Below are 24,713 nucleotides of genomic sequence, written 5' to 3' on the forward strand. Positions count from 1 at the left end.
GGAGACCTGGACGAGAAGCCAGTCAGTCACTCAGGCAGTGCGTTCAGTGGTGTGAAAAGGGCAGATGCAGCGGAAGCGGCCAGGCCGAGGTGAGAGAATTGAGGGTGATGTAACACAGACATAAATGACGTCAGCACAGTTCTTGGCTGTGAGCAGGGACTTAAATGGGAGGCTCTACCCCTCTATCTGCCCCAGATTTGAACACAAGCTAGAGAACCCCCAAAACAGTACCGTTTGTTTCAGCTACTGGTATCTGGGTGACCAAAAAATCACTTCCTCTTGGTTTCAGTCATACTGTCCCCAGTGTTAGGAATATGAGACCCGAATGCCTTCCCACACACCCCACTGCCTAGTGTGTACTTATCCGAACCAGAAGTACTTGTTGAGCACTGTGTTTGCAGCTGCACGGTGCTGAACGAGTCGCAGCTCCAGCGTCCGCCTCCGCAAAACGAATGGGCTGAGTGAGATGGGCCCTCGGCCCTTCGACCTGTACCTGTCCACGGCTCCACCACTCCCTAACCTGAAAGATGAAGCCCTCGTGGTTCGCCCTTCCAAATTTACTACTTCTGAAATTTTTCTTTGACTTCCCAAAATCTGTCAGAACACATGTGAAGTGATTCTTGTTAAAATGACAAGTTTAAAAACTACAGCGTAGTAACTGCTCACCTTCACGTCACTCAACGGAACAATGGGAGGGTATTAGTGACTGAGACTGGCACACAACGAGGTTTCAGTAATGACATCCATATTCCAAGCTAACTGTTACGGATTTTGTGTTCTGGGGACGTATGTTATGGCTAAAGCCCAAACTGTGGCTAATCTTAATATTAGAGCCAGATAAATCTGTTTTGAATCCATAACATCTAACATTTGCCAGAGTAGATTTGTTCATCAACTGGGCTTAAAGAGGTATAATTCACACATGTGCAGTATTACTAAATGCTGAAATTTAACGATTTAAATATACCAGCAACTATTGCAAAGCAGTTGTTACAGCAGCATTTAACATTAGCCAGAACCTCCCTGGCTAATGTTACGTTTATACCAAAAGAATGAGGGAAATTTTGGCGTCCCCTTGGGGTGGGGTCACGTCTCCCTCAACATTTACAGCACGGTGCTTGCTAGAGCAACTCGGTGCGCGGCTCTCAGAGGTCGACTGGACCCAGTAAGGCAACAGACAAAACCTTTGGAGGTTTTGGGACACCCCTTCCCTTAGAATGTTCAGTTCGGGGAGCTGACTCTGCTTGACGCACGTCCCTCCCGGCCGTGTCTTCCCACGTGTGGGCAGTAGACCGGAGTTGCGGCCAGAAGGAGGAGGTAAATATACAAAAGAGGAAAGATGCTCCGCAGACCACCAATAATCAATGTTCTAGACATGGTAGAAAAAGGAATAAAAAATAATTTTAATCATATCAAAAAAGCCAAACGGAACAGGAATACTTCATGGGGCGCAGAGGGTCCCGAAGCAGCAGCCGATGCCCCCCTGTGTGCGAGTCCAGCATCCAGGCCCTGAGCCCACAGGGTGGGCAGGAGCAGGGGCACAGCTGTGAGCATGTGGGGCCGAGTTCATTCTTCTATTATTTATTAATGACGCTGTTACTTTCCACACAGACAACGGTAAACACGCTTTTGCCCCACGCTGCCTATCAAATCCCACTATGATTGGATTCTGCACCAAATTTTGGCTTGGCTTTTCCTCCAAAGAACTCATTGATTTGAAGTAACTAAAAGTGAGATATGGGTATCTCTTCCATGGTTCCCCAAATCTAAAATGGGCTGTAGGTTTCTCGCCTCAGCAGTTTTCCAGTGACGTTTCCTTTCAGACTGTGATGCCAGAATTGGACACGAAGGAGCCTGAGCTGGACGCAGACCTGGAGCACGCCACCAAGGCCTCCACCGGCACACGTGACGAGAAGCCGCCGGAGATCGCAGGAAGCACTGGGGCTAGGAGGCACAGCTCAAGGGCCCTAGACAGTCTCCTGAGGTTCCTGTTCTTGAGGAATTAGGTCAGGGGGGTGTATGCCAAGATCCAGCATGTCAATCTTCCACCCTCGAGTCCCCACCCTGGTATCAAAGCGCTGGGGAGGCCGTGTTCTCTTCCTTTGTCCAAGCCGAACATTCAGACCTCCACCCGCGGCGGGTTTACAAGCTGCCGATGTTGGGGAAGCTCTTCAGTTTCTCGGGAAAGTCGTCTTTGTACAGGACAGGGTCAGCGCGGTGCTCCACCACCTTCAGAGGCATTGTCCCAAAGACTGAAGCAAACTTGTTGATGCACTCAGACCTGTGGGGTTGGGGAAGGAGGAAGGCCATAGAGCAAGTAAGAGGGTCGGGGAAAAAGAGAAAAATGTTCAAGCGGCTGATAGATGAGAGCAAAATACATAATGTTCAACAGCAACAGAAGAAATCCAAGTAGCCCCAGCCCGCTCCCAGGTTCTCAAAAAGGTTGGAAGGGTGTGGACACAAGACGTGATGAGGGTGGGGGGGGGTACTCTGACTATTAGTTCAGCGGGAGAAAGTGAACAGGGAATGCTGTTTGGAGGGCCTGCAGAGGTCAGATACCTCTTCCCCTCCCCCTGAAATTCCAGTCATTCTTCCAGATCAGTACAAGCAGGCCTCAAACCAAGGTGGATTAGCTGCCAACATTCTTAACCCCATCTCTGCCAGCTGAAGAGAGGCAAACGGCGGAAAGGAAAAAGCCGCTTGGATCTGAGCTTTAGCTTACTGCAGTTTAACAGGCATGAGGTGGCTTTTACCCACAGAGTAATGGAAGGCGAAAGAACCTAATGGGGGTGGTGAACCTCAACTTCAAACAATAAACACTTGGTCCATTCACCCCACATTTGCTGGAGGCCTGTAAGTGACAAGCTCTGCTGTGAAAGCTGAAGTTCCCATAGAACAGCTTCCATAATCTGAGCCACTTCCATGTCGGAACCAGCAGCAACAACCAAGTTGGTGACAGAACAGCTCAGCACTGCTGGAGGAGGGGAGAGTCAGTTTCCTTCCCCTACTCCCCCCCAAGCCTGGTGAGCAACTTCCTAGGAGGTGAGCAGGTCAGGTACCTTGGCGGGAAACGGTTCTGGTCAATCAGGCCAAGTGACTGTGACAGCTGGGTAATGAGGATGCTTCACCATCAGACCAGAGGGGAGTGACAAGCCTGTAAAAGCCGCTTTTGAAGATAAGGGGAGCTCAGGGACGGCTTCAGAAAGGTCAATAGCTCTCCTCAGTTAGGCCCATGGCACCGAGAGCCACAATAAGAACGAACTAATCAGAGGCAGAACCATTTACCAAGAGAGGGCTGAATTTCAAGACGCAGACCAGGAGCCTCGTCTGCCCTCAGAGGTACTGGAGGCTTTGTTTCAAAATTATTTTAATCAACAAGTATTTATTTGAGTACTTTGAGCTTTAGGAAGAAACCAACTGGTAAAGAAGCCAGTCATTATCATTTCTCTCCTCTTGGTCATTATGTTTCTAGGAAAATGTGTTTTGATCTCATTTTGAGCTCTTCTAGCTAGTAACATCGTGTTCACCAACCCCGCGAACCAACAGCTAATACTGTGTGTTAAGAGTGCTTTACGTGTGCCAGTAACCCATTTCATCCCCACAACAGCCCCATGGGGCAGGTCCTACCGTCATTCCCTTTTTACATCGGGAAGACTGAGACACAAGAGGCTAAGTAACTTGTCCACACGTCAAGTAACGAGTGTAAGGCAGGGCCCAACCCAGGCGTTCCGGCTCCTCGGGCTAAAGTCTTAATTATGAGATGATACAAATTTATTTATTAACACAATTCTAGGGCCCAAGGGGGAGGGGCTGGAAATGAACAACTGTTGAATACCAACTCCATGCCAATAATTTACATACATGACCATACTGATTCCTAAAAGTATCTCCTTGTATGCGCCCAAGGGTTGGGTTTCCAGCAGCTTCCCGAGGCGGGCTGAGAAACCAGGACAGAGAGGGTAAATACCCTGGCCAAGGACCAAGAACTGGAGCGTGGCGGAGCGGGGCTTCACCCGCACCTGCGCTGACGATGCGGCCTCTGCTCCTTCCGTCACACTCGGTCATAACTCGAAAGGAGCGGAGCGGCCCTCCTGCTGGCAGTCTTTTGAGACTCGGGAGGTAGTAGTCATAGGTTCCAAACTGAGGACAGATCGGGGAAAAAGACTAAGGAGTTTCAACGAAATGGCATGAAGCGAGCTTTGGACAACAGCTCAAATAATGGGGTCAAGGCAGCAGCAAAGTCAAAGTTCTCCAAGGTCTTACTTTTGACAGTTGCTCTGCCTGTAATCATGTGCCGATTCCTCCAGTTTCCAGCTCTTATGCCTGTAGATTCTGGCCAGCAAAGCGCAGCTGTGCCCAGCACAGGGACCAGCAAGGAGGTATTAAAGAAGAATCATGGCTCTTGGCACAGCAGAGAGGCTCCGTGGCCCCCCGGAGAATACTGAGGACAATGTCTCCTCTGTAACTAGACCTGCCAACAGGCCTGGGCCACAGGCAAGAGGCCACTGGGGCTCCGGCCAGCCTGACTTGTTGACAGCTGCCCCCGGCTAACCCAGGTTTAGTGAGTACTTCTTTCTCTCCACACAGCCTGCACTGGAGAAGTGGCTGGCCTGCTCTGAATGGTAAAGGTCCTGAACTCTCCTGCCAGGTACTGACAATGTTTCCTACTTTCTTTTCACACAGGGATCTGGGCTGGGAAACAGGTTAGGACAGATGAGAAGGTTGGCTTACTGCTGGTGGCCCACCTGAGTTGTTCTGTACGGTGTCCAGCTACCCTGTCAGAAACTGGTCCCCTGGGTTGGTTTTCTAATTGAGTATAAACAGGCTAAGAACTGCCAATATCTATCTCTAAAGTCTGGATGTATCTGGGAGGCGGGGGGAGAGAGAAAGGACCAATGGTTTTCTGTTTTCCTCTCAGACACATACAATTACCTTAAGTAACCAGGAGCCTTTAGGACTAATGCTGGGGAAATTGGGAAGGAAAAGAATTCTGCCTGGCACTGTGCTGTGAGCTTTCATGTACTATTACTTCAGTCACCAGCCTGTAATATAGTGTTTGGTACTAAGACACTCAATAAATATTTGTTGAACCAATGAATGGATACTGTGATTTGATAGCCATTAACATCCCCATTTTAGGAGATGAAAAGACTGAAGTTCAGATAAGGTAAGTCAACTTCCTTAAGTCAGACAGCTAACAGGTGGCCAACTCCTAACTTGAACAAAGAATGGCCTGAATCAAAGTACTATGTTCTTCTTCTTAAATAAATCAGTGCTTAAATTGGTCAAATCAGGTCAAATTCCCTTGACCTTATTGAAGTTATTGGTCGAAATGAGCAGTAACAAATTCTCCGGGTTCTTAAAGACATAACAGCAGATTCTGGACATGGATATAGGGTAGTAAAAGCTACTTTCCTGCACAGCTGAGGCTTCTGATTCTAGAACCCAAAGACAGAGTATATAAGCTTATTGAACCACAAAACCCAACATAAGGTCATAACTTGCAAAGTGGTTACTCCTTTCACTGTGGTGTGCAAAATGTGTATTCTGTAAAGGGAATCATTACAAAAATAAAACAAATGAATAATTCTACAGTTCAAACTCCGTCTCTTGTCTACACAAGATGGCTTAAACAGTGTCTTCTTCCCTCCCAATAAGTGCCTTATTTAATAATTCAGTGATCCAGATTAAAGACTGGATAATTTTACTCCCAGTTTCTAACTGATTTGAAGAACGACTCCTAACAAATTTCTCAAAAAGGCAGTCTAAATTCACTAACTCTCCTTCCTCACCACAGACTCACATTCTATACCCTGGATCCCCACCAGTCTATGACATTATTTTTTTCAAAGTCACCAGAGACGTTTTCCCCAGGCTGCGGGTCCCCTGCTCCTCCCCTGCTCCGAGTACCGCAGAGCCCGGTTCTCTCCTGGCCTCTCCAGCGGTCACTCCTGTTTCCGGTAACTCATTCTGTCTCCTAAATGTCAGAATTCCTCAACATTCTGCCTTTGGCCTTTCTTTAGTCAATTGCCATCTCTGGGTAGATGTCTTCCAAATATCATTGTTTTAATCTTCTTTCTAGAGTTCTAGTCCCACACTTCCGACTGCTTGCCCCGTATCTACACCTGCATACCCAGAGGGCAAAACCCCCAACTCAACGACCTTACTCCTCTCCAACTTCATCCACGATTAAAGTCTCTTCCCATCCTCATTAATTACACCGTTAAAGGTACAACTATGCACCCCACCACCTCCCCTAACTACTGTCTCCTCCTGACTATATCATTTCCATTGTGAAAGGTACCACCATTCTTTCTGACTGGAAGTTCTCTCTTCACTCCTCCATAACCTTCCCACACCTACCCAGTTGGACATGAGTTCTAGCACATCTTCTTTCGGGGGGGAAAAATCTCTTGCAATTTAATTCCTTCCTCCCTTTCCACACTCAATTTAGTTCATGCCTTCTGACTGTTCTTTCTTCAGTCTCTTCACCTTCGCTCCATCCTATGCACTACTTCCAACTTTATCTCAAAACAATACTTAGATGGAACTACTCCCCGTTGCATGGAAAGAACAGATTGGAAATACAGAAGGAAAAAAAAAAGCTACCCCCTATTCAAAAACCTCCTGTGGCTTACCACAGCCTGAGAAAAGACATTCAGGCTCCTTAATTGAGGATTCAAGGCAGTTCGGCACTAACAGGCCAGAACTCTATGCTCTAGCCAAATTGAACTTCTTAACTGCTTGCCAAATGCACCTTGAACTTGCTGACTGGCCCCTTTGATCATGCAGTTTCCCCTGCCTAGGATCTCCTCTTCTTCATTGGCTGGGATCCTAGTGACCTTTGAAGGCTCGCTTAAAACGCCATGTCTTTTACAAAATTATTCCTAAAAAAACAACCCAGCAAGAAGTCACTCCTCTTTCCTCTGATCAGTTACAACATTTTGAGTCTCCCTTATGGTTACTTAACTTGGATAAGTTGCCTATTCTATTTTCAAAAGCCTCTTTCCGATAGGAAGCCTCCGCCTCTACCTCGGTTATTTTCTTCAGTGTTCAGTAACTCTCTCTCACTGCACTGTAGTCTCTCTACTTTGATAATATCTCAGTGGTGCTAGAGAGGAGTTGTTTAGCCTTAGCATGAGCTTCAAGGCCATTACCAGGTCAACTTCCCTCCCTACAATTTATTTCTTAGACCGTATCACCTCACTATTTTAACTTAGCCCAATCAATAACCAATAGCTCGATGCTATAAATTCTCCCCAAAACACAGACAATAGTGGTAGGCTTAAATAACAATTTCATGTACCCCAACAGAACTATGTTTTGGGGTACTACTCTGTCGAGGGCAGTGACAGCAGCTGTCATAGCTCATTGGCCTCTCTTCCCAATGAGCTATGACAGCTGCTGTCACTGCCCTCGACAGAGTAGTGTTTACGACACCAGTGACAGACATTTCCAGAATCACCGTAATAGAACATTTCACACTGACAGCTGGTAAAAGTCATGTCATGTGGGTAAGATATTTACCTATGGAAGAGATAAAGAGGTTATTTAGAGAGTAATAGTAAGAAGAGTAAGAAGAAAACAAGCATTACAGAAGAATCCAGGCCAACTGAAAAGGAACAACTTTCTGTACAAAAAAAAAAAACCCTCCAGGCTCGAAGGGTTGTAATATGGCTGACAGCTTTCCGAAACGGACGCTGCGAACAGAAGCACATGAGACCTGCGCAGACTTGAACTGGATACCTCACTCTCCACAGCTACTGTCACATCCCAGTGACTTTTGGTCCCCTGACGATAGTGCTGCTGGACGGAAGAGCTTGCTGTCTTGTATAAGCAGCTGCCTGTAGGAAGAACTGGGTTGGATTCAAGCTCGGGAACTTTCAGGTTACAAGTGAGAACTACCAGGTCTGCTACACGATCAGAATGGTCTTAAGGGAAGACGCATCTCCACTCCTTTTATTCGCACCTACAAAGCCCGGGCCACACTCCACACCAAGGTGTGCTTGTTGAGGACCTGAATGAATGGAGATGACGGGAGCGTTTCAGACTGCCTGCTCCCCTCTCTCTGTAACGCCAACAGCTGGGCTTTCAGTTCTGTTCTTGGTAGGTGTTTCAGCAGTGTCAGCAAAGGTAATTTGTCTCTGGGGGATTTGGTTTAGTTCTTTCTGACCAAACTTTTACTGTAACATGGAGATATTACCCTGAAAAACAATCCAGCGTTTCCTTGGAATTAACTAGCTTCCACTCAAATGACTGCGGATGGTTAACTGCTTAGTCGAAATGGAGGACCTGGCTTCTGGAGCTTAAGGCCAGCTATATTTTTAAGACCCTCCCAGCCATTACAAATTGAGCGAGTAGCATTCCAAATTAATTCTTTGGGTGACCTGGGCTTGAACTAATCCAATTCCCACAGTGCAAAAGGAGGTGACTATGGCTACCAGCTGCTGTCCTTGTATTTCAAAAACAGTGCCATAAACAGGCCCAAGGCAGGAAATGGGGATCAGAAGCTAGGGCAGACTTTTGGTAGGAGGCTCACTCACCTCTCCACCATGTGGGTCTGGTCTAGTGAAAGCCCATCAATGGCTGTGCACTCAGGACACTTGAACTTCTTCCGCGGTGTTACCTGCCGGAGGAGCACAAAAACACACCTGGTCGTCAGTGCCAAGGACAATAAAATCATGCTCGTGACACCACTCTGCATGCTTCTGCTCTGTGAGTGGAGATGCTTTTCCCTCTGTACACATAACACGCACACGCACACACCTCGCCATTCCTCCATTCAATTCTGTCTGGCTCGGCCACGGCAGAACTCACAAGGGCCCAATAAAAAAGGCTTGGAGGGCTTTTGCCTTCTGTAACTGGAAAGAAGTGGTGATGACAAGCTCCTTAATTCCTGTTTAATGACTGTTTTCTCACTGCCAAGGTCCTTGTATAAACACCATTTGTTCTTGCAGCCATAAGGGCGATGAAATACAGCTTCCCATAACTTTCACCGTAACCTTAGTTCCAACAGGCGCTCTTTCTCCTTCTTCCAGCTCATGGCAAATGCTATGAGCAGCACCAGGCTCTTGAAGACGCCAAGTTATTTTGCAATTCCCTTGAATTAGGAAAAAAAAAACCCCAATGGCCCCTCATCCTCTGAATCCTTTTCCATGATCCTCCCCCACCTTCCCAAACCTTAAACTTCCAGTGATTTTCTAGCAAACTCAGGGGAAGCTGCTACCCTAACCTACTGAAGGTAAGTAAACAGCAGAGGGATGGGAGGGGGAGAAAGCTAGATAATTAAGGCAAGGCTAAAAAGCACAGGACACCGGGAGTTACTGTCCAGAGTAAGCAAACATGGTTAAAACAACTTGAAGCAGGTCAAAAAGCAAATTTGGAGATAAGCTTCCTTTAAAATGAGTTTCACAATGTACATTCTTCATTTTTCCTTGCAGTGAACTTTTTCCTTCCTGTCTGTAGAGTTACTTCAAGCTGGGGGACAGGAGGAAATTGGGTCAGGTTCGGAGAGCACAGAGAGTGGCTCTTCCTCTTTCTTTGGTCACTGTGGTTTAATTTGGCTTCTCTCATCAATTAATAGTATGAGGACTCAGGCGGGAAGGTCATACTATGCTTCCAACATGCGCTACCAGGAGAGGGGGATTCCAGTGTGAGGGGTCTGGCCTAGAAGCAGTGCCCATCGTCATGCACGGACCCCAATCCAGAATGATTCCCTCACATACAGAAGTGTGTGCTCCTTCTACATATTTTGAGGGGGTGAATGTGAGCAAAATCTACATTTCAAAAATACGTATCTCTCCCCACTTGGCCTTTGACGTTATTATAGCAAAGGTAATTTTTAACACCCAGAAATCGGTATTTGGAAACCAGATTAGGGACAACCACAGTTCCGATCAAACGTCTCCGCGTCTATGAAGGACACTGGCTGTCCTGAGAAGGGCACGGACCGGGTCCTTCAGCTAACAACGAGACTCCAAGTCAACTTCGAGAACAAAACGCATTTTTTGAAAACATGGTTTGTAGATGGACCATTGTGGCCTTTATCTCTGATACTGAAGTTTAAAAACAGTCACTAAAGTAACTGTATAAAAAACATGTGTAAATTAGCAAAGCCACCCTTCGGTTTTACAAGGTGACAGGGTCAGTCACGCATCTCAAAAAGTGAAAAGGGAGCTTAGCATTCAGTTGGTCCAAAACTTCGTTTATAGTCACAAGAACTTCTCAGGCTCAGAGAAAGGAGACTTGCTGAAGGTCACAGAGTAAGTTAGTGGCAGAGCTGGACAAGGACATGTCCTACCTTGATGACGGCTTTCCCTGTGACATTTGCCACCAGGAAATTCATAGCAATGTCTTCACAGTTCATATGAGCATCCACCCAGTTCTTGATATCCCCAGGCATTTTGTAGGTATACAGGTAATTAAAATACTATCGGGGAGACAAAAAGGAGAAACATTCAAATAGCAGTTCCCTCTGGCTGATCGATAAAGTGCAACTCCATCAGGGCAGGGGCACAAGCTTTGTCTCCAAACACTGAACACACGCTGTACCAACAGAAAGGGCGGAGGAATTATCAGAGCGCTTTTCGGTCAGGTGACCAAGATCTTTAATACTGTCATTCTCTTCAATATCACCTACTGTAAGCAGAGGAGAGGTGCTGCGTGGAGGCCTAGTAGGATGCAGGCCCTCCGGACTGATTAAGTGTTTTGTGAATACAGTTCAGAGACACACTATGTACTCATGGGCACTAAATCCCTCCCCTGGAGCCACAATGCTCAGTCCTGTTTTCTCTGTTCTTTCCATGCAATGCACAGGGAAACAGACGAACTGACAGTGGGCTGACCCTGCAAAGGTGTGCGCTCTTTACAGGGAAACAACAGTGGGGCAATTCGGAAACTACCCTAACCTCCACACATGAAAACAGTATCAAAATTCATGGGCAACAACTTAAGTGTACACAGTCTGCTACTATTTATTTATTTATTTATTGTGAAGAACAAAAAACCTTTCCGGATCTAGAGCCCTGAAAACTGCGAGGGCGGCCGCGCTGAAAGCGACCAGCGTCGGTACACAGCGGGGCAAAGCGACTGTGTCGGGCTGTGAACAGATCTTTCTCCTGATGTCAGCTCCTTATGCGACTTCAGACGACTAACAAGCTATTACTATTTAGTTAAACCATACACTTCCGGGGACACTCTATCATCGAACCGAATACTCTACCATCCAGTGCATACGCTTTGATCGCTCTCAAAATAAGAGAGCCAAAAACGGGAAGTGGTAACTCTCAGACGAGAGGAAACACGAAAGGCTAATACACAAAAGGCATTTCAATCTCGCGAGCAGTCAAGTCGGTTAGGACGTTAAGACCCATTTGCACGCATGCTTCATGCGAGGGGGGTACGGCAAGACCGTTCTGTATTTTGCCCGTGGGAGTGTATGTTGGTGCAAACAATACTGAAACCCATAGACAAAAATATGTATCAAAACCTCCCCAAAATTTCTATCCCCTTTGATAGAACCCTACTTCTAGGAATCTATCATAACGGTCAAAAGTACAGACAGGTATGAAATGGATATTAATCATTATTTAAGCATTATATATTAAGCATTATCTAAAATAGCAAAAAAGATAGAAACAACCTAAACATGCAAAGATAGAATAGTAGTCACACATAATTTACGGAATACTCATATACTGGTATATTAGCAATTACGTTAAGAAAAAATTGGGAAATGTTAATGACATGAGAAAATGCTCCCAATATAATACATGAAAATAGCAGGCTAATGTGAATATTTATAATGGCATATGTGCACAACTAAATACAGAAAAGGCAGAGTGGAAAACATATCTCAACGACAATAATGGTTCTCCAAGTGATAAATGACTTTTCTTTTTTTTTTTAAAAAGACTTTATTTATTTATTTTCAGAGAGGAAAAGGGGGAAGGGAAGGAGAAAGAGAGGGAGAGAAGCATCAGTGTGTGGTTGCCCCTCACATGTCTCCTACTGGGGACCCAGCCTGCAACCCAGGCATGTGCCCTGACTGGGAATCGAATTGGTGACTCTTTGGTTTGCAGGCCTGCATTCAATCCACTGAGCCAGCCAGGGCTGACTTTTCTTATGTAATGAAATTTGGTCTGAACTTCCTGTAATTTCTACTATGAGCATGTATTATTTCAGAATTAGAAAAACAGTAACTTTATTCTTCAAAAAATATCATGCAACATGGCCTTTCGAAGCCCTCTAGGTAGAACATTTTCCTAAACTCAGCAAAAATTAAATTGGGCCAAATGAAATGAATACCGTACTCTCAGTTTTGTGACCTCAGGCCCACGGGCCCCGCGCCGGCCCGTGCCTTACCTTGTGATAAAAAGCTGCTCCCGTGAGCACCATGGACACCTCGTTAGTCCACTCAGACTCATACTTCCACTTGTTCATCTCATGGTCCCAGAGATGCAGGCGACCGGGGTAACCCACCAACCGGTCAGGGAATTCCCGCCAGACCTAAGGACAGAAACACACCGACAATCGATTCCCAGTTCAGCCACAAGCAAGCACAGCGAGTGTGAAGTTATCCAAACAGGTGCGGACAGACTCCAGAGGTTCACATCTTCACTGAGGTCAGAACAGGCTCCTGAAGATGTTCTTTTGAACAGGTGCTAGTCTTCTGCCTATATTCAGAGACAAATGTTGATTCTGATTTCCTCCAAAACTTCCTGTGCTTGCTTGGAAATTTCAAATAATGTGGAGTAAAAGCTTAATGAATTGGGCCAAGGTAGGTAATTACTCAGAGAACACACAAATGAAGAAAAAATAGAACACTGCAACTAACTCAACTGGTGTGATTTCTACTACATTTCGGTGATCGTGAAAACTTACAAAGTCTGTGTTTCTAAAAATACATAAATAACTATTTCTCTGGAGCACGCAGCTAGCCATTCTCATGACCTTCAAGAAAACTTAATATACTGAGGAGTATAGAGAATTTGTCTGATTCTATAATTTATAACATATTTGGAAACAATATTTGATTTCCATATTTGAAAATGCCCTTAACTACAGTTTTGCTAAACCGAATTTGGTAATTTGGGGTGGGATACTTCCAATACCTTTCCCCACGTATTTCTGTAGAATTTAGTTTAACCTTCACAGGACAAGTTCATACCATTAACGAGTGAGTGCGGACAACGTGCCAGCTGTCCACGCGGTGGGCTTTCCAGCACCAACTCCTTACCCTTGACCAGACCTCTGAGCCGCAGAGTCCCGAGGACCCACTCTTCTCTCCGTTAAACTCTCTAAGTAATGGCATCGAGCTCCAATCACTTTAAATACCATGTACAATCTAATGACCTCTAAGTTTATGTTTGGCCCAGAACGTGCTTGAGATAACCAACGACTTACTCAACATCTTCCACTGAGTAAACAATAGGCAACTCCAACTCAACATATCCAAAGCGTAACTCTTGGCTCCGTATCCCCAGGTAAGCCATTCCCTCCATCTTCTCCATCTCAGTAGGTCTCTACTTCATTGTTCAAGCCTAAACGCTAGGAGTCAGTCTTTATTCCTCCCTTTTCTTTTTCCTCTTTCCCTGCATCCACCCACCGTAGGGCCGGCTAGCTCTCCTGACCACCTGTTGCCATTCTTCCCAGTGCCCTCTCTAGCCCACGCCACCCTCATCTCTCACCTGGTCTGTCCCTAACTTATCTCCTTGCTTCCACTCTTGCTCTTCCAAACCATTATTAAGGAATATTTCTAAGACAATGTTAGGGTATGCTGTACAGGATAATTCAGCCAGGGGGCTCTATCCTATTTTCTACACACAGAAATTTTAAACTTACATTATTTTCATTACATATTTACCCATATGTGTTATTTTCCACTTATGTATATATGTATATGAATAAATAATAATACAAGAATAAACTCTGAGTTTCACGTACTAACAACTATAAACCTACTTTTGCCCCTCCCTGTATATGTAAGTCATATGGTCATATGCCGCAGCAACCAGAGGCTTCCCTGACACCCAGGTGTCCCTGAGTCCAGGGAGGACCCTTCATTTCATCCCCAAGTACAGAGCCAGCATACCAGCACTTCCCTGTGTCACCTCGCTAGGGCTGTTGTGACATAGTGACACAAACTGGCTGGCTTAGAACAACAGGAACCTCCAAGTCCGAAGTCAAGGTGTTGGCAGGGCCCTGCTCCCTCGGAAACCTGCAGGGGAAGGACCGTTCCTGGCCTCTGCCGAGTTCTGCTGTTGGCTGTCAGTCTTTGGCATTCCCTGGCTCACACATGCATCCCTGCAAACCTCCATCTTCACAGGACCTTCTTCCCTGGGTGTGTCTCTGTGGCCAATTCTCCTGGACTATGGCCCACCCAGTGACCTCATGTTAGTTTGATTACCTCTGAAAAGATCCTATTTCCAAATAAGGTGACTAAGAGTTAGAATGTCAACGTATCTTTTTTAGAGGGATGCACTTCACCCTGTAACATTCACCCTCAAAATCTTTAAATGTTTCCCCCCAAAACAAAACAAAAAAATGGATTCCTATTGACTAAGAATAACATCCAAACTCTTCAGCATACTCTAAAGGGTCTGCCCAGACTTCAATCTCCTTTCTTACCACGCTCTCTCAGATTTCAGTGGCGTTGCTGTTCTTTAACCAACCGTGACTACATTTTTAGCCCTTTGCACTTGCAACTTCTGACTGCAGTGTTCCCCCAGCCTTCAAAAGGCTGGTTCCTGCTCATCAGCCAGGTCTTGGCTTAGATGTGCCTGCTTGGAGAGGCCCTTTCAGACCCTCTCCAAGGTAAACCCCACCCCCCCACCAGCCATTCTCCATCCCATCTCCTCACCTTATGCTTTTCTTCACCAAACTTTTTTGGAAATTGTTCTTGTTATGTATTGTTACTTATCTATTATCTATTTCCCTTCCACAGAATGTAAACTGCACGAGGACAGAGTCTGTCTTACTCACCATGATGCCCGACGCACACACAAAGAACAGTGCGGGCACACGCCGGCATTCCACACGCACGTGCCGAATGCACGAACCGGCAGAATCTCAGCAGGCGAAGGCTGAGAATGAAAGAACGAGGCAAAGAGCCTTTCTCTGTTCCTCACAGCCAGAGCCAGCACCCTCCTTAATTCAGAAAGGATGTCTGCAACAGTGCTCATCAGCCGGTACCATTAATAATAACGTGATACCCTTTGTGTGCGAAGGTCACAGCAATAATTCACCGTCACTAAAGCACATGTTTTAAATTGCTTTTCCAGAAGCAGGTAAAGGGATATTTGCTGAGTCATTACGCTGTCTTGCTCAGTCCTCCTTGTGATCATCTTCTACGTGCTTTTTAGGTGATGTCTGACTTGGGTCTTGAGCCCAGTCTGGACCTGTAAAAAGAGCTTTCCTTTGTGTGAAACCAGCTCACCTAATGGGCACTCAGACCCACAGCCTTGGCCTCATTAACACGATGCCGTACCCAGCAGAGTTAACCGGCCACAGGCATCATCCTAATAGCTGCAGACAAATGAACCCATGTCAAACATTTCCTCAGATGTGTACTGCTGCTGCTCTGTTCTCGGCTCTGGGGTTTGTATTTCAGCAGATTAAAATAATATGATACTATTCCCGTTTCACAGAGCCCAGAGCCACGACGCAGCATGGAAGCTGTAACGTCTGCTCAGTTTGTGGCCCTGGGCAGTCTCCATGAAAAGGCATGGCCGGTTTCCTTTGCTCAGCACCAAGCACCTGCCTGTTCGAGTCACACTGGTACAACACTCACCCACGCACCCCAATGGAGTTAAAGAGGTTCCTGAAGGGCTCCAAGCACAAGGAACTACACATTAGGGACAGGTGAGGTGGAGGGAGACAGGGAGGTATCCATTCAGTGGGAACCACCGACAGATGGAAGCCACACCCCCGCCCCTTTCCTATGAGTCAACACAGCTCCGTAATCCATGCAAAGGAAGTTAAGATCATTTTCCCAAGGGGTTCTTCTTCAAGCGCCCATGTCCAGCAATAATAGTAATATTGGCTCAGTTTTAAGGTTGAATGCTCTTAATATTTCAGTCCTCTTCCTGTTAGCTGAAGCCACTTATCAGCATTCTCTCCAGAGGGACTTAATTTGGTGACACTGGGTCACAGAATGCTAAACTCTGCTGCTCTAAAAGCATCAGAGGTGTCCTGAATTTCAGATTCCTTTGGAGCCTTTAGTGAGTGCCGCTCCTCACGCGGGGCCTCTCTGCCCTTGACTTACTCCAGGCAGCTGGATACAATCAAGATACCATCCTTGTCACTTCATCTATAACTCCGCAGCTGACTGCAGGATCAAAACGGAGTGGAACAGAGGGGACGGGCCCTCTAATCGAGGCCCAGTGGAGCACGGAGTTGATTATGTGCGCAGTAAAGCATTTTCCCAGCCAGAAGAGTGAGAACTCAAACGCTGGCCCCTCTCCTCTTGCCTACCCACCTCGTACTCTGCTGTGACTTTTTCCATTTCATTTCAGGAAAATACTCTGGGGTCAGCCTTTCGACATTACTAACAAGTGCCTGTATATACCATAGCGTGGGCAGTTCCAACTTCACGTCTTGTCCCCCTGGTTCTAGTACCAGTGCTTCCACAGCTCTCTCAAGTCACAAAGCCGTCGTTCCATTGTTTGCATAGACTACTGACGGTCTGTGTGTCCTCCCCTATTTTTCATTGCTCGCATCTTTGAGGACAAAAGCCTGTGTCCATTATAAAAAACTCTAGGCCTTGGTTAGAGGCTCGGCAGTAATCTGAATAGTCCTTGCATGTGGGGCCAGAGGTTGTAACAGCCTAATACCATCCTTCAAATGTTTCCTTCCCATCTAATTTTTATAATTTTGGTCCTCTTACCAGCATTATGAAAACTTTCCCCTCTGGACTCCCAGATGTGATCACTTGGCTCTTTTGGGAGTTATCTATTTGTTTTTTAATTGTTAAGCTTCCCGAGGACTTTTGTGGCTCCCCAGCACCAGAAGATCAAATGAAGGAGAATTTGTTAAAGGCACAGGAGGCACACAGCCTAGATTGCCCCTACAGAAGCACAACGGGGGACAGGGTTCCCACAGACGCAGGACTAGCTCTGCCACTGACGGGCAGGGCAGCTGACCGTTCAAGCTGTCCTGCTTTCCTCTTGCCATCTGCAAAATGAGGGGTTGGGGTAGGCGACCTCTCATGTCCTTTTAGGGCTAAAATCTTGTATCTTCCTCCTTACTGAGCTATTTCTGAGGAAACTAACTCATTCCTTATAGTCAGTTGCAAGTTATAGGTTTCTAAATAGCATGGCCTGCATTATTTAACTTTGTTTAAAAATGCCATACGCATATGGGTACCTAATAAATGTTCCTGAAAAGAGGATAATGCACTATATTCTAAGCCAGCTTAGAGAATGCATTTTAAACTCAGGGTGTGTGCTAACCACAGCCACATTCAGGAAGCTGACTGGGGGAGAAGGGGGAAGATGGAGCCACAGGTGGTGCCCATCTGGGACACACAATTAGGAATCACGGGTCGGCTCTAGGAGAAAAGCAACCCTCTGAAGTGGCTGCTACGGTTAGCACACTTTCAAAGGCGCAGCTCCTCAGGGATAGCGCTACTGGGTGAGAAGGATGCCACATGCACTAGGGTCTGTGAGCCAAGAGATGGACTGAGGAGTGGTGAGTTAAGGACAGGTCCACGGCACACGGATCGGGCAGGGCTTCATTTCTCTCCTCGCGCACGCCCCCGAGTTTTGTCAGTACCTAGCTATCCAAGTGGAGGCGAACTCTATGAAGCAGCCAGACCCTCTGGTCACATGCTTGGGTCGGCGTGGCAGAGCTGCAAGGAACCAACCCAACTCGCGAATGTCTTTGAATGACTAGTCCTTCAGGCTTGTGTGCATGCTGCCCAGATGGGAAGGGGTAGCTGGCTGGGTTCCAATTCCTAGCTGGTTTCCACAGAGGAGCCAGTGATCGGATTCACTCTCAGCCCTCTGGGAACAAAGCTCACCTTTTATACTTGGAATTTCCTGAAATACGAATGGAGGGACTGATTGGCTTCATTTTCAGCTCATGCTTTTCATTACACTGGTGGCCGGCAGTTTTTGTCAAGGGGGTGCTTTGCAAAAAGCCAAAGAGCCTTTGTCCATGCCTGGGACACAATCAAATGCTGATGTTAGACACCTAGAGCAAAGCAGCCCCGAAGCTGTCACCTGGCGTTCCCTAGCGCTGACTGGGTTTGACCAGGGCATGCGCACGCTGCCACGTATTGAGGTTTACCTGTTAGATCACACCGGTCCGCCTGAGAGACCTTTCCAACCTAAGGCGGGATTCTGCTTAAAATAAGCCAAGCGGGAAAACCGGTCTCTCGGTGAGGCTTCTGGAGTTTGGGCAGCAGCCCTGTTTTGCCCCAGTGTGGCTGGAGGTTAATACGTGGTGCCGGGGACAGGATCTCCAATCCCTCTAAGTTCCTGCTTCACGCCTGGGGCTGTGATGAAGGCAAAGAGACAGTCTGAAGTTGGCCACAGTGGACCGAAGCCTGTGTGCTAGTAAACCTTTCACCAGTTGCCGCCGTTAGGAGGACACAGCTGGGAAGGTGGCTTTGGAACACTCGCCTCCTCCTTGTATCCGTACCAGCGCACAGGATGGCATGCTCACGTGGCTTCTGCAGACGGTCGGAGAAGAGGCACACTTCGATGGTCTGGGCTGCTGACCCCTGCCCACACTGTCTCAGAGCTGCGATCAGAGGTCATTTGACCCTGTCCCCTCACTGTACAGATGAGGAAACTGAGAGCTAGAGAGGAAGTGGCGGTCCCCAGGTGACACGGCTCCTTCCGGCTGGGTCCTGCCTGCCAGTCCAGCCGCCTCCTCATGAAGCTGCGGTTTCCCACTCGTCTGATTCTGAAAAGCACCGCACCTCCCCCAGCTCCGACCCTCACTTATAAACAAAGAAGTCAGACGGTGTTGTCTTCTGTCGCACGAGCGTCATCCTCAGCCCTGTGACGCTCGTGGCAGAGATGGTAAAGACGTCCGCGCATGCCGAATGACCAAGTGGAGAAGAGGGGACGAGCTGGGGAAAATGACAAACCCCTCTGGTCTCAGCAGTACTCATCTTCCAAAGCTGAAGGCTCTTCATGAATGTGGTTTCCATTTAGCAGAGAGCCACATGCTCACACCATTAAAAGGAACTGCCGTCAGCTGTGTAGCAAACTAGCGAGATTCCACATGTGACATCCCCAGGCCTACTGGAACCTTGTAATCTGTGAGGCTCTGGGGCAGAGAGGGATACAAGCAAAAAGCAGCTGAACCAAAGATTAAGCTGCACGACGATTTTTCATGAGGCAATGAATCCCTTGAGAGACAATAAAGAAGGAAAGAGGAGACGTGAGAAGGAAGAGGTGGGTCAGGACAGAGCCGTGGGTGTTCTGGGTTCGTGCCCCTTAAGGCCCGCTAAACGTGAAGTCATTTTCACTCCCCTGAGCTCCACTCCAATGGAGGGCACACTATTTCGAAGTCTGGTCCCCGGGGTTGTTTAATGGCGTTAAAAGAATAGTGATCATAAGCCAAATGGCTATTCGCTTTCATTCCTGCACGAGTGGAAACTGAGACTTCAGTTTTTATAAACAACCGTTGTTGAGCCTTCAAAATTTCAAGTTGATTTAGTTTTCTTCTCACTATAGGAAGGGAGGAAGTGGCACTGACCACAGACCCTGTAATCCCGGCTGACTTCAAGGCATAATAAGTGTGGTTCAAAAAAAATTTCTTACTGACTTACTTCATCACAATGCCCTGTATGTGGGCTTCGATGTGCTTCGATCCCAGAACCCCTCGGTGGAGAGCCAAGCAGCAGTCTTTTGAATTAATTGTTTATATCCCACCTATTAGCTGCCACCCAAATGATTCGGGGTGGCTCACAAAAAAGGCAAAATCTTCCATAAAGTCCAAACTTTATGGAAGATGATGATGCAAAACAGATGATGCTCTTACCAGCATTAAAAAAGAACCCAGAGAGTTCCATCTACCTTAAAAACACCGAACCCTTGGCCCTACCCTGACCCATCTCCTGACCTCGAATCCCAGAAATGCAATCCACCAGCAAGCCAAAGTCATAGAGATGGCCAGACCTGAGGATTCCTACTAATTCACTTATGCATTTAACCCACAGGTATCTATTGACCTACCACTGTTTTCAAAATTGAACATTTTATTTTGAGGTGGCTGCAAATTCAAAACAAGTGAAAAAAAAAAGCAGAGATCCTGCGTACTCTTCACCTAGTTCTCCCCAAGGCAACATCTTGCAAATCTGGAACGCCCTCCCACGACATGGTGCTGATGTGGGGACAGTCGCGATCCGCAGCACTTCATCACCCAGGCCCCCCGCCCCCCCGCCCCCCAGTGATCTTCCATAGACACTCTCCCCGTCCAGATTCCCTCTGGCGACCACCAATTTGCTCTCCGTCTCTATAATTTTGTAATTTCAGCTACATAAATGGAACGATCCAGTACGTAATCATTGGGATTAGCTTTTCCACTCAGCACAATTCCCTGAAGATTCAGCTAAACTTGTCCCTTTTTCTCGCTGAGTAGCAGTCGGCAGTATGGATGTACTAGTTTAACCATCTACACACTGAAGGACGTCTGGGCTGATCCATGTGTGGCCATTACAAACAAAGCTGCTACGAATTTGTGTGAACACAAATTTTCATTCCTTTGGGATAAATGTCACCAAAAGTGCAACTGATGGGTCACATGGCAGTGCTGTGTTGACTTTCATAAGAAACTGCCAAACCTGTTTCTCCAGGATGGCGGCGCCCTTTCACATTCCCACCAACGTATGAGTCATCCAGTTTTTCAGCAATTTTACCAGTATTTGGTGTGGTTGCTATTTTTCTTTTTTAAACATTAGCCATTCTGACAGGTATAGAGTGATCTATAAATTTTGGCTTTAATTTGCATTTCCTTAATGGTTAACAACGCTGCCATCTTTTCGTGTGCTATCTGCCACCTGTATATCCTCTTCCGTGACATGCCCATTCATGTCCTTTGCCCATGTTCTCAGTGGATTGATTTCTTTTCTTCTTTTTTTTACTGTTGAGTTTTGAGAGTTCTTTATACATCCTGGCTGCCGTCCTTTGTTGTAGTTTTCAAATATTTCCTCTCTCTTTTCATCCTCTTCAAAAGGTCTTTCCCAGAGAAGTTTTTTTAATTCAAGGAGGCCCAATTTATCAATTTTCCCTTTTATGGATTATGTTTTGGTCTTCAGGCTAAGGAGTCTTCGTTTAAGCAGAGATCCCGAAGACTTTCCCCTTCAGTTTGTTCCAAAAAGCTTAAAGCTTTATGTTTACATTTAAGTCCACGATTCCCTTTCAGTTAATTTTTCTATAAGATGTGAGTTTTAGATCAAAGTTAAATTTTTGCCTATGGATATTCAATTCGCCCATCACCATGTGTTGAAAAGGCTATCTTTCCTCCACTGAATTGTGTTTGCACCTTTTGTCAAAAAAGGAGTTACCCCAACTATTTTTAGGGACTGTCTTACACTTCAAAGAGTGAATACAAAAATAAAGCATATATCTTGTTGCTAAGGAGCTTATCACTTAGAAAAGCTAGTGACATACGCATGAAACGCAGGAAGGGTAGAGGAGAACGTACAGAAGAGTGGAGAGGACAGGCTACTCCTGGGTTGGGGGTGGGAAAGCAGGGAATAGGGAAAAGCTTCATGGATTTCATTCCGAGGGAGGAAAATTAAATGATAAAGTTAGGATTGAGATTCTCATGGCCCCCAGTCAGATAAGTAAGCACAAAAATGACTCTGCTGTCTGTTTAGCAGGCCAAGAAGTGGAAGATGAGGATTCTCTACCTAACACAGAATAGGGAGTTATTTAACTTTGAACAACTCGTTATTTTACTCATAGAAACCACACAGGAGAAAATTCAGTGTCCAGACACGTTGAGTTCACTCACTCGGTCAGTCAGCGCTCACTGAGCATGGAGTGTGTGCTGAGCACGAGGCGCGGGGCAGTTAGCAGGGCAGTCACGATCCTGTCTGAATGAAGAGCTCTAGCTCTACCGGGCGGTGGGGGTGGGGGGGGGGGGTCCAGTCCAGCCCCAGATGTGCGCTGTGGGTGTCGTCATGCATTTAGTTGTAAGGAGTCCGCCCCCTCCTTCCTGCTCTAACAGCAGAGTATCACCATTTACTGTACTTTGCTGTGTATAATGCGCACCTTTTTGCCCACATTTTTGAGGGAAGACTAAGGATGCGCATTATCCATGGGTAGTACCTGAAATGCCTTGTATCTGTTTTTGTGCTTTATAATTATTTGTTACATAAAACTTCTTGTACCATAACATGTTCAAAAATAAACACTAAAATTCCTTTGTAATACAAAAAGCAAGTATCTAAAAATGAATTAAAAATTTAGTTAAAAAATTAAAGCAAAATATTTTTTTCCCTGAAAGTTTGGGCCCAAAATGTGGGTACACATTATACATGGGAGAGCATTATATATGCAAAATACGTAATCTGCACTTCTGCCCCACCCCTCAAACCTCCAGCTCAACACAAAGGCTGCCTGGGAACGTAGATATACTACTTTTAAAGGCTGCCAACTTGGCCTAGAGGAGCCACCAGGTAGTGGCGAACACAATTCATGGGAGCCCCGGGCACCATTCTTGAGCACTGAGCCATCGACGTGACCTAAGAGGTGAGCTGCGAGTGTCACAGGCTAGTTCACCTTGCTTTCTAGAGACTCATTTTCTCAATCGTGACATTTCTGAGGGCAGGGGACTACTCGGATCTTTTAGGGTTTTTCCTTATTCTTCCAAAATGTGCAATTGCTACATCTAATGCAATAACAATCACCAACCATGGGCTCAAACTCAAGATTTTGCAAGCAGTTTTGCAACCAGCAATGCACAATGCAGCTTCACTTTTGGGAGCCACAGAGAATGTTCCGGAACGCTGTTGGCGCTGCCCCCCTGAGAGAGCTGCTGGGAGAGTTCAGGGCCTGGATGCCGCTGTGGCTTTCATTTCCCCTGGCCCTAGGCCAAGTCCTGCTCACACACCTCCTTTAAGCATCTCTATCAAAATCAAGGCAGATAAGCAGCCCATGAAAGACAAATTCCCTATATCCCCAAATCAGAAGCCAAATCCTGAAGCTCTGAATTCCTGGAGCAGACCAAGTCTGTAATCAATCCCAATGAGACAGCAGGCAGCTTTTGGAACAATAACCCTCCAACATATGGATCCTTTCAGGGTTGGAATATCACCGCAGTTATCTCCGTCTGAATGGGGGGCGGAGTATGCATTCTTTAAACCGTCAAGTGTACCAACACCTCTTTAACCATCTCACATTATACGCACTGGTTCTTGAGCACAAAGCTAGGAAGCCAGGTGGCCCCGATGGCACTGAGGCAGGAAGATGCTGAGAACGGTGAGGGGCACACAGGGCCGGGAGGTCAGGGGCGCTCTCTCCTCACCAGCACCGCCTGGTCCAAAGCAAGCACGGAACATGCACTGAAACCAACTCCCCGGACTTCTTCCGTGTGGGCGTCTGTGAGGAGACACCCTTCCACGGAAGGCTGTGCCACAGGGAAACGTGCTCCCCTCTCTTTGGGCGCCTGAGCCCCTCGCCCTGCATTTGATGTTTTATTCATGGCTATGTAAACAAATTCTGAGCTTGTTATTTTCAATGTGCTCAGTGGGGAAGAAAAAAGTGTCACTCTATTATAATTCCCAACTGGGTGCTTTTTAAAATGATCACATGTTATTTCACAGTTCAGCATACATATTCGATTTCCTTCCCTTAATATTTGTTTGACTTATTCTCCGGTGGGGACTGGGTGCTTTGGAAACCTCTCAGAGGTCAGCCCTCACCGCAGCCTCTCTCAGCACCTCCGCGGGCTTCTGGCCGCTGCTCGGGCTCTTCTTTCAGCAGCTCTTGCTGCTGCGGCCGCACACAACAACTATTTTCCCTGCAGGTCCCCTGAGTCTTGGGGTGTAAATCAATGCAAGCTGGACACAGGACAGACTGAACAGATTATTCAGTTCCCCCGCAGGCTGCAGACAGGGAGCCCGAAGCAATGTGGAGCACACCCCAGGGAGACAAGTCTCTGAGAGGGAAGACTCACCGCTGGCCAGAGCCTTCCACGCGTCTCCTTGAGAGAGGTTCTGACCATACACCGTGGGCAGGGGCGCTCACAGAAACCAGCCATCTGACCCATTCCCTCACCCAAAGATGGCAATCTCTAAGCGGCAACTCTTCAGGGACTTCAGAAAAGTGAAAAACAGAAGTAAAGACAGACACATGTCCTTTCCAATATTCAGTATTGTGCCCATACATGCCCAGGCCCCGGAAAGGTGCTCAGAGGGGACTGTCACTCACTCACTCAGGCATAACTCACAGGCTCCAAGAGAGCTACAGCCATCAGCTTCTGCAGATTCTTAATGAAGAGGGTTCACCACAAGCCCTGCGAAAGGGAGAGTTTTCAAAAGGTGCCACTTTGGCAAAACGGTTCTAACTGCCTTGTAGAGCTTTAGTGTCAGCCCCTAAAACTGCCCCTCTGGAACAGCTTCGGCGAGGTTTGACACTGTGGGCACCAAGAACGGGCAGGCTCTCGGGGACTCTCAGTGCCCATGGGGACTCCTGGATGGGCTCTGTTATCCAGCCAAGAGAAGGACATACTTCAATTGCCCATCTTTCCAC

General features: G+C 46.8%; 1 protein-coding gene across 2 annotated transcripts in view; it reads right to left on the reverse strand.

Moving 5' to 3' along the window:
- Positions 1-1,381: 1,381 nt before the first annotated feature.
- Positions 1,382-24,713, reverse strand: part of EXT2 (exostosin glycosyltransferase 2) — a 127,902-nt gene continuing 104,570 nt past the window's right edge. Inside the window, exons 11-14 of one of the 2 annotated variants that reach the window (XM_053923875.1) lie at positions 12,364-12,507; positions 10,301-10,429; positions 8,544-8,626; positions 1,382-2,281 (exon numbers count right to left, since the gene is read on the reverse strand). In XM_053923875.1, the coding sequence (XP_053779850.1) occupies positions 2,143-2,281; positions 8,544-8,626; positions 10,301-10,429; positions 12,364-12,507 (495 nt within the window). In that variant the 3' untranslated portion in view covers positions 1,382-2,142. The remainder of the gene's footprint in view (positions 2,282-8,543; positions 8,627-10,300; positions 10,430-12,363; positions 12,508-24,713) is intronic. The other variant, XM_053923876.1, reaches the window with a different exon arrangement.

The sequence above is a fragment of the Desmodus rotundus genome, chromosome 5 (genome assembly GCF_022682495.2).
Source record: "Desmodus rotundus isolate HL8 chromosome 5, HLdesRot8A.1, whole genome shotgun sequence".
Taxonomy (NCBI): Eukaryota; Metazoa; Chordata; class Mammalia; order Chiroptera; family Phyllostomidae; genus Desmodus; species Desmodus rotundus.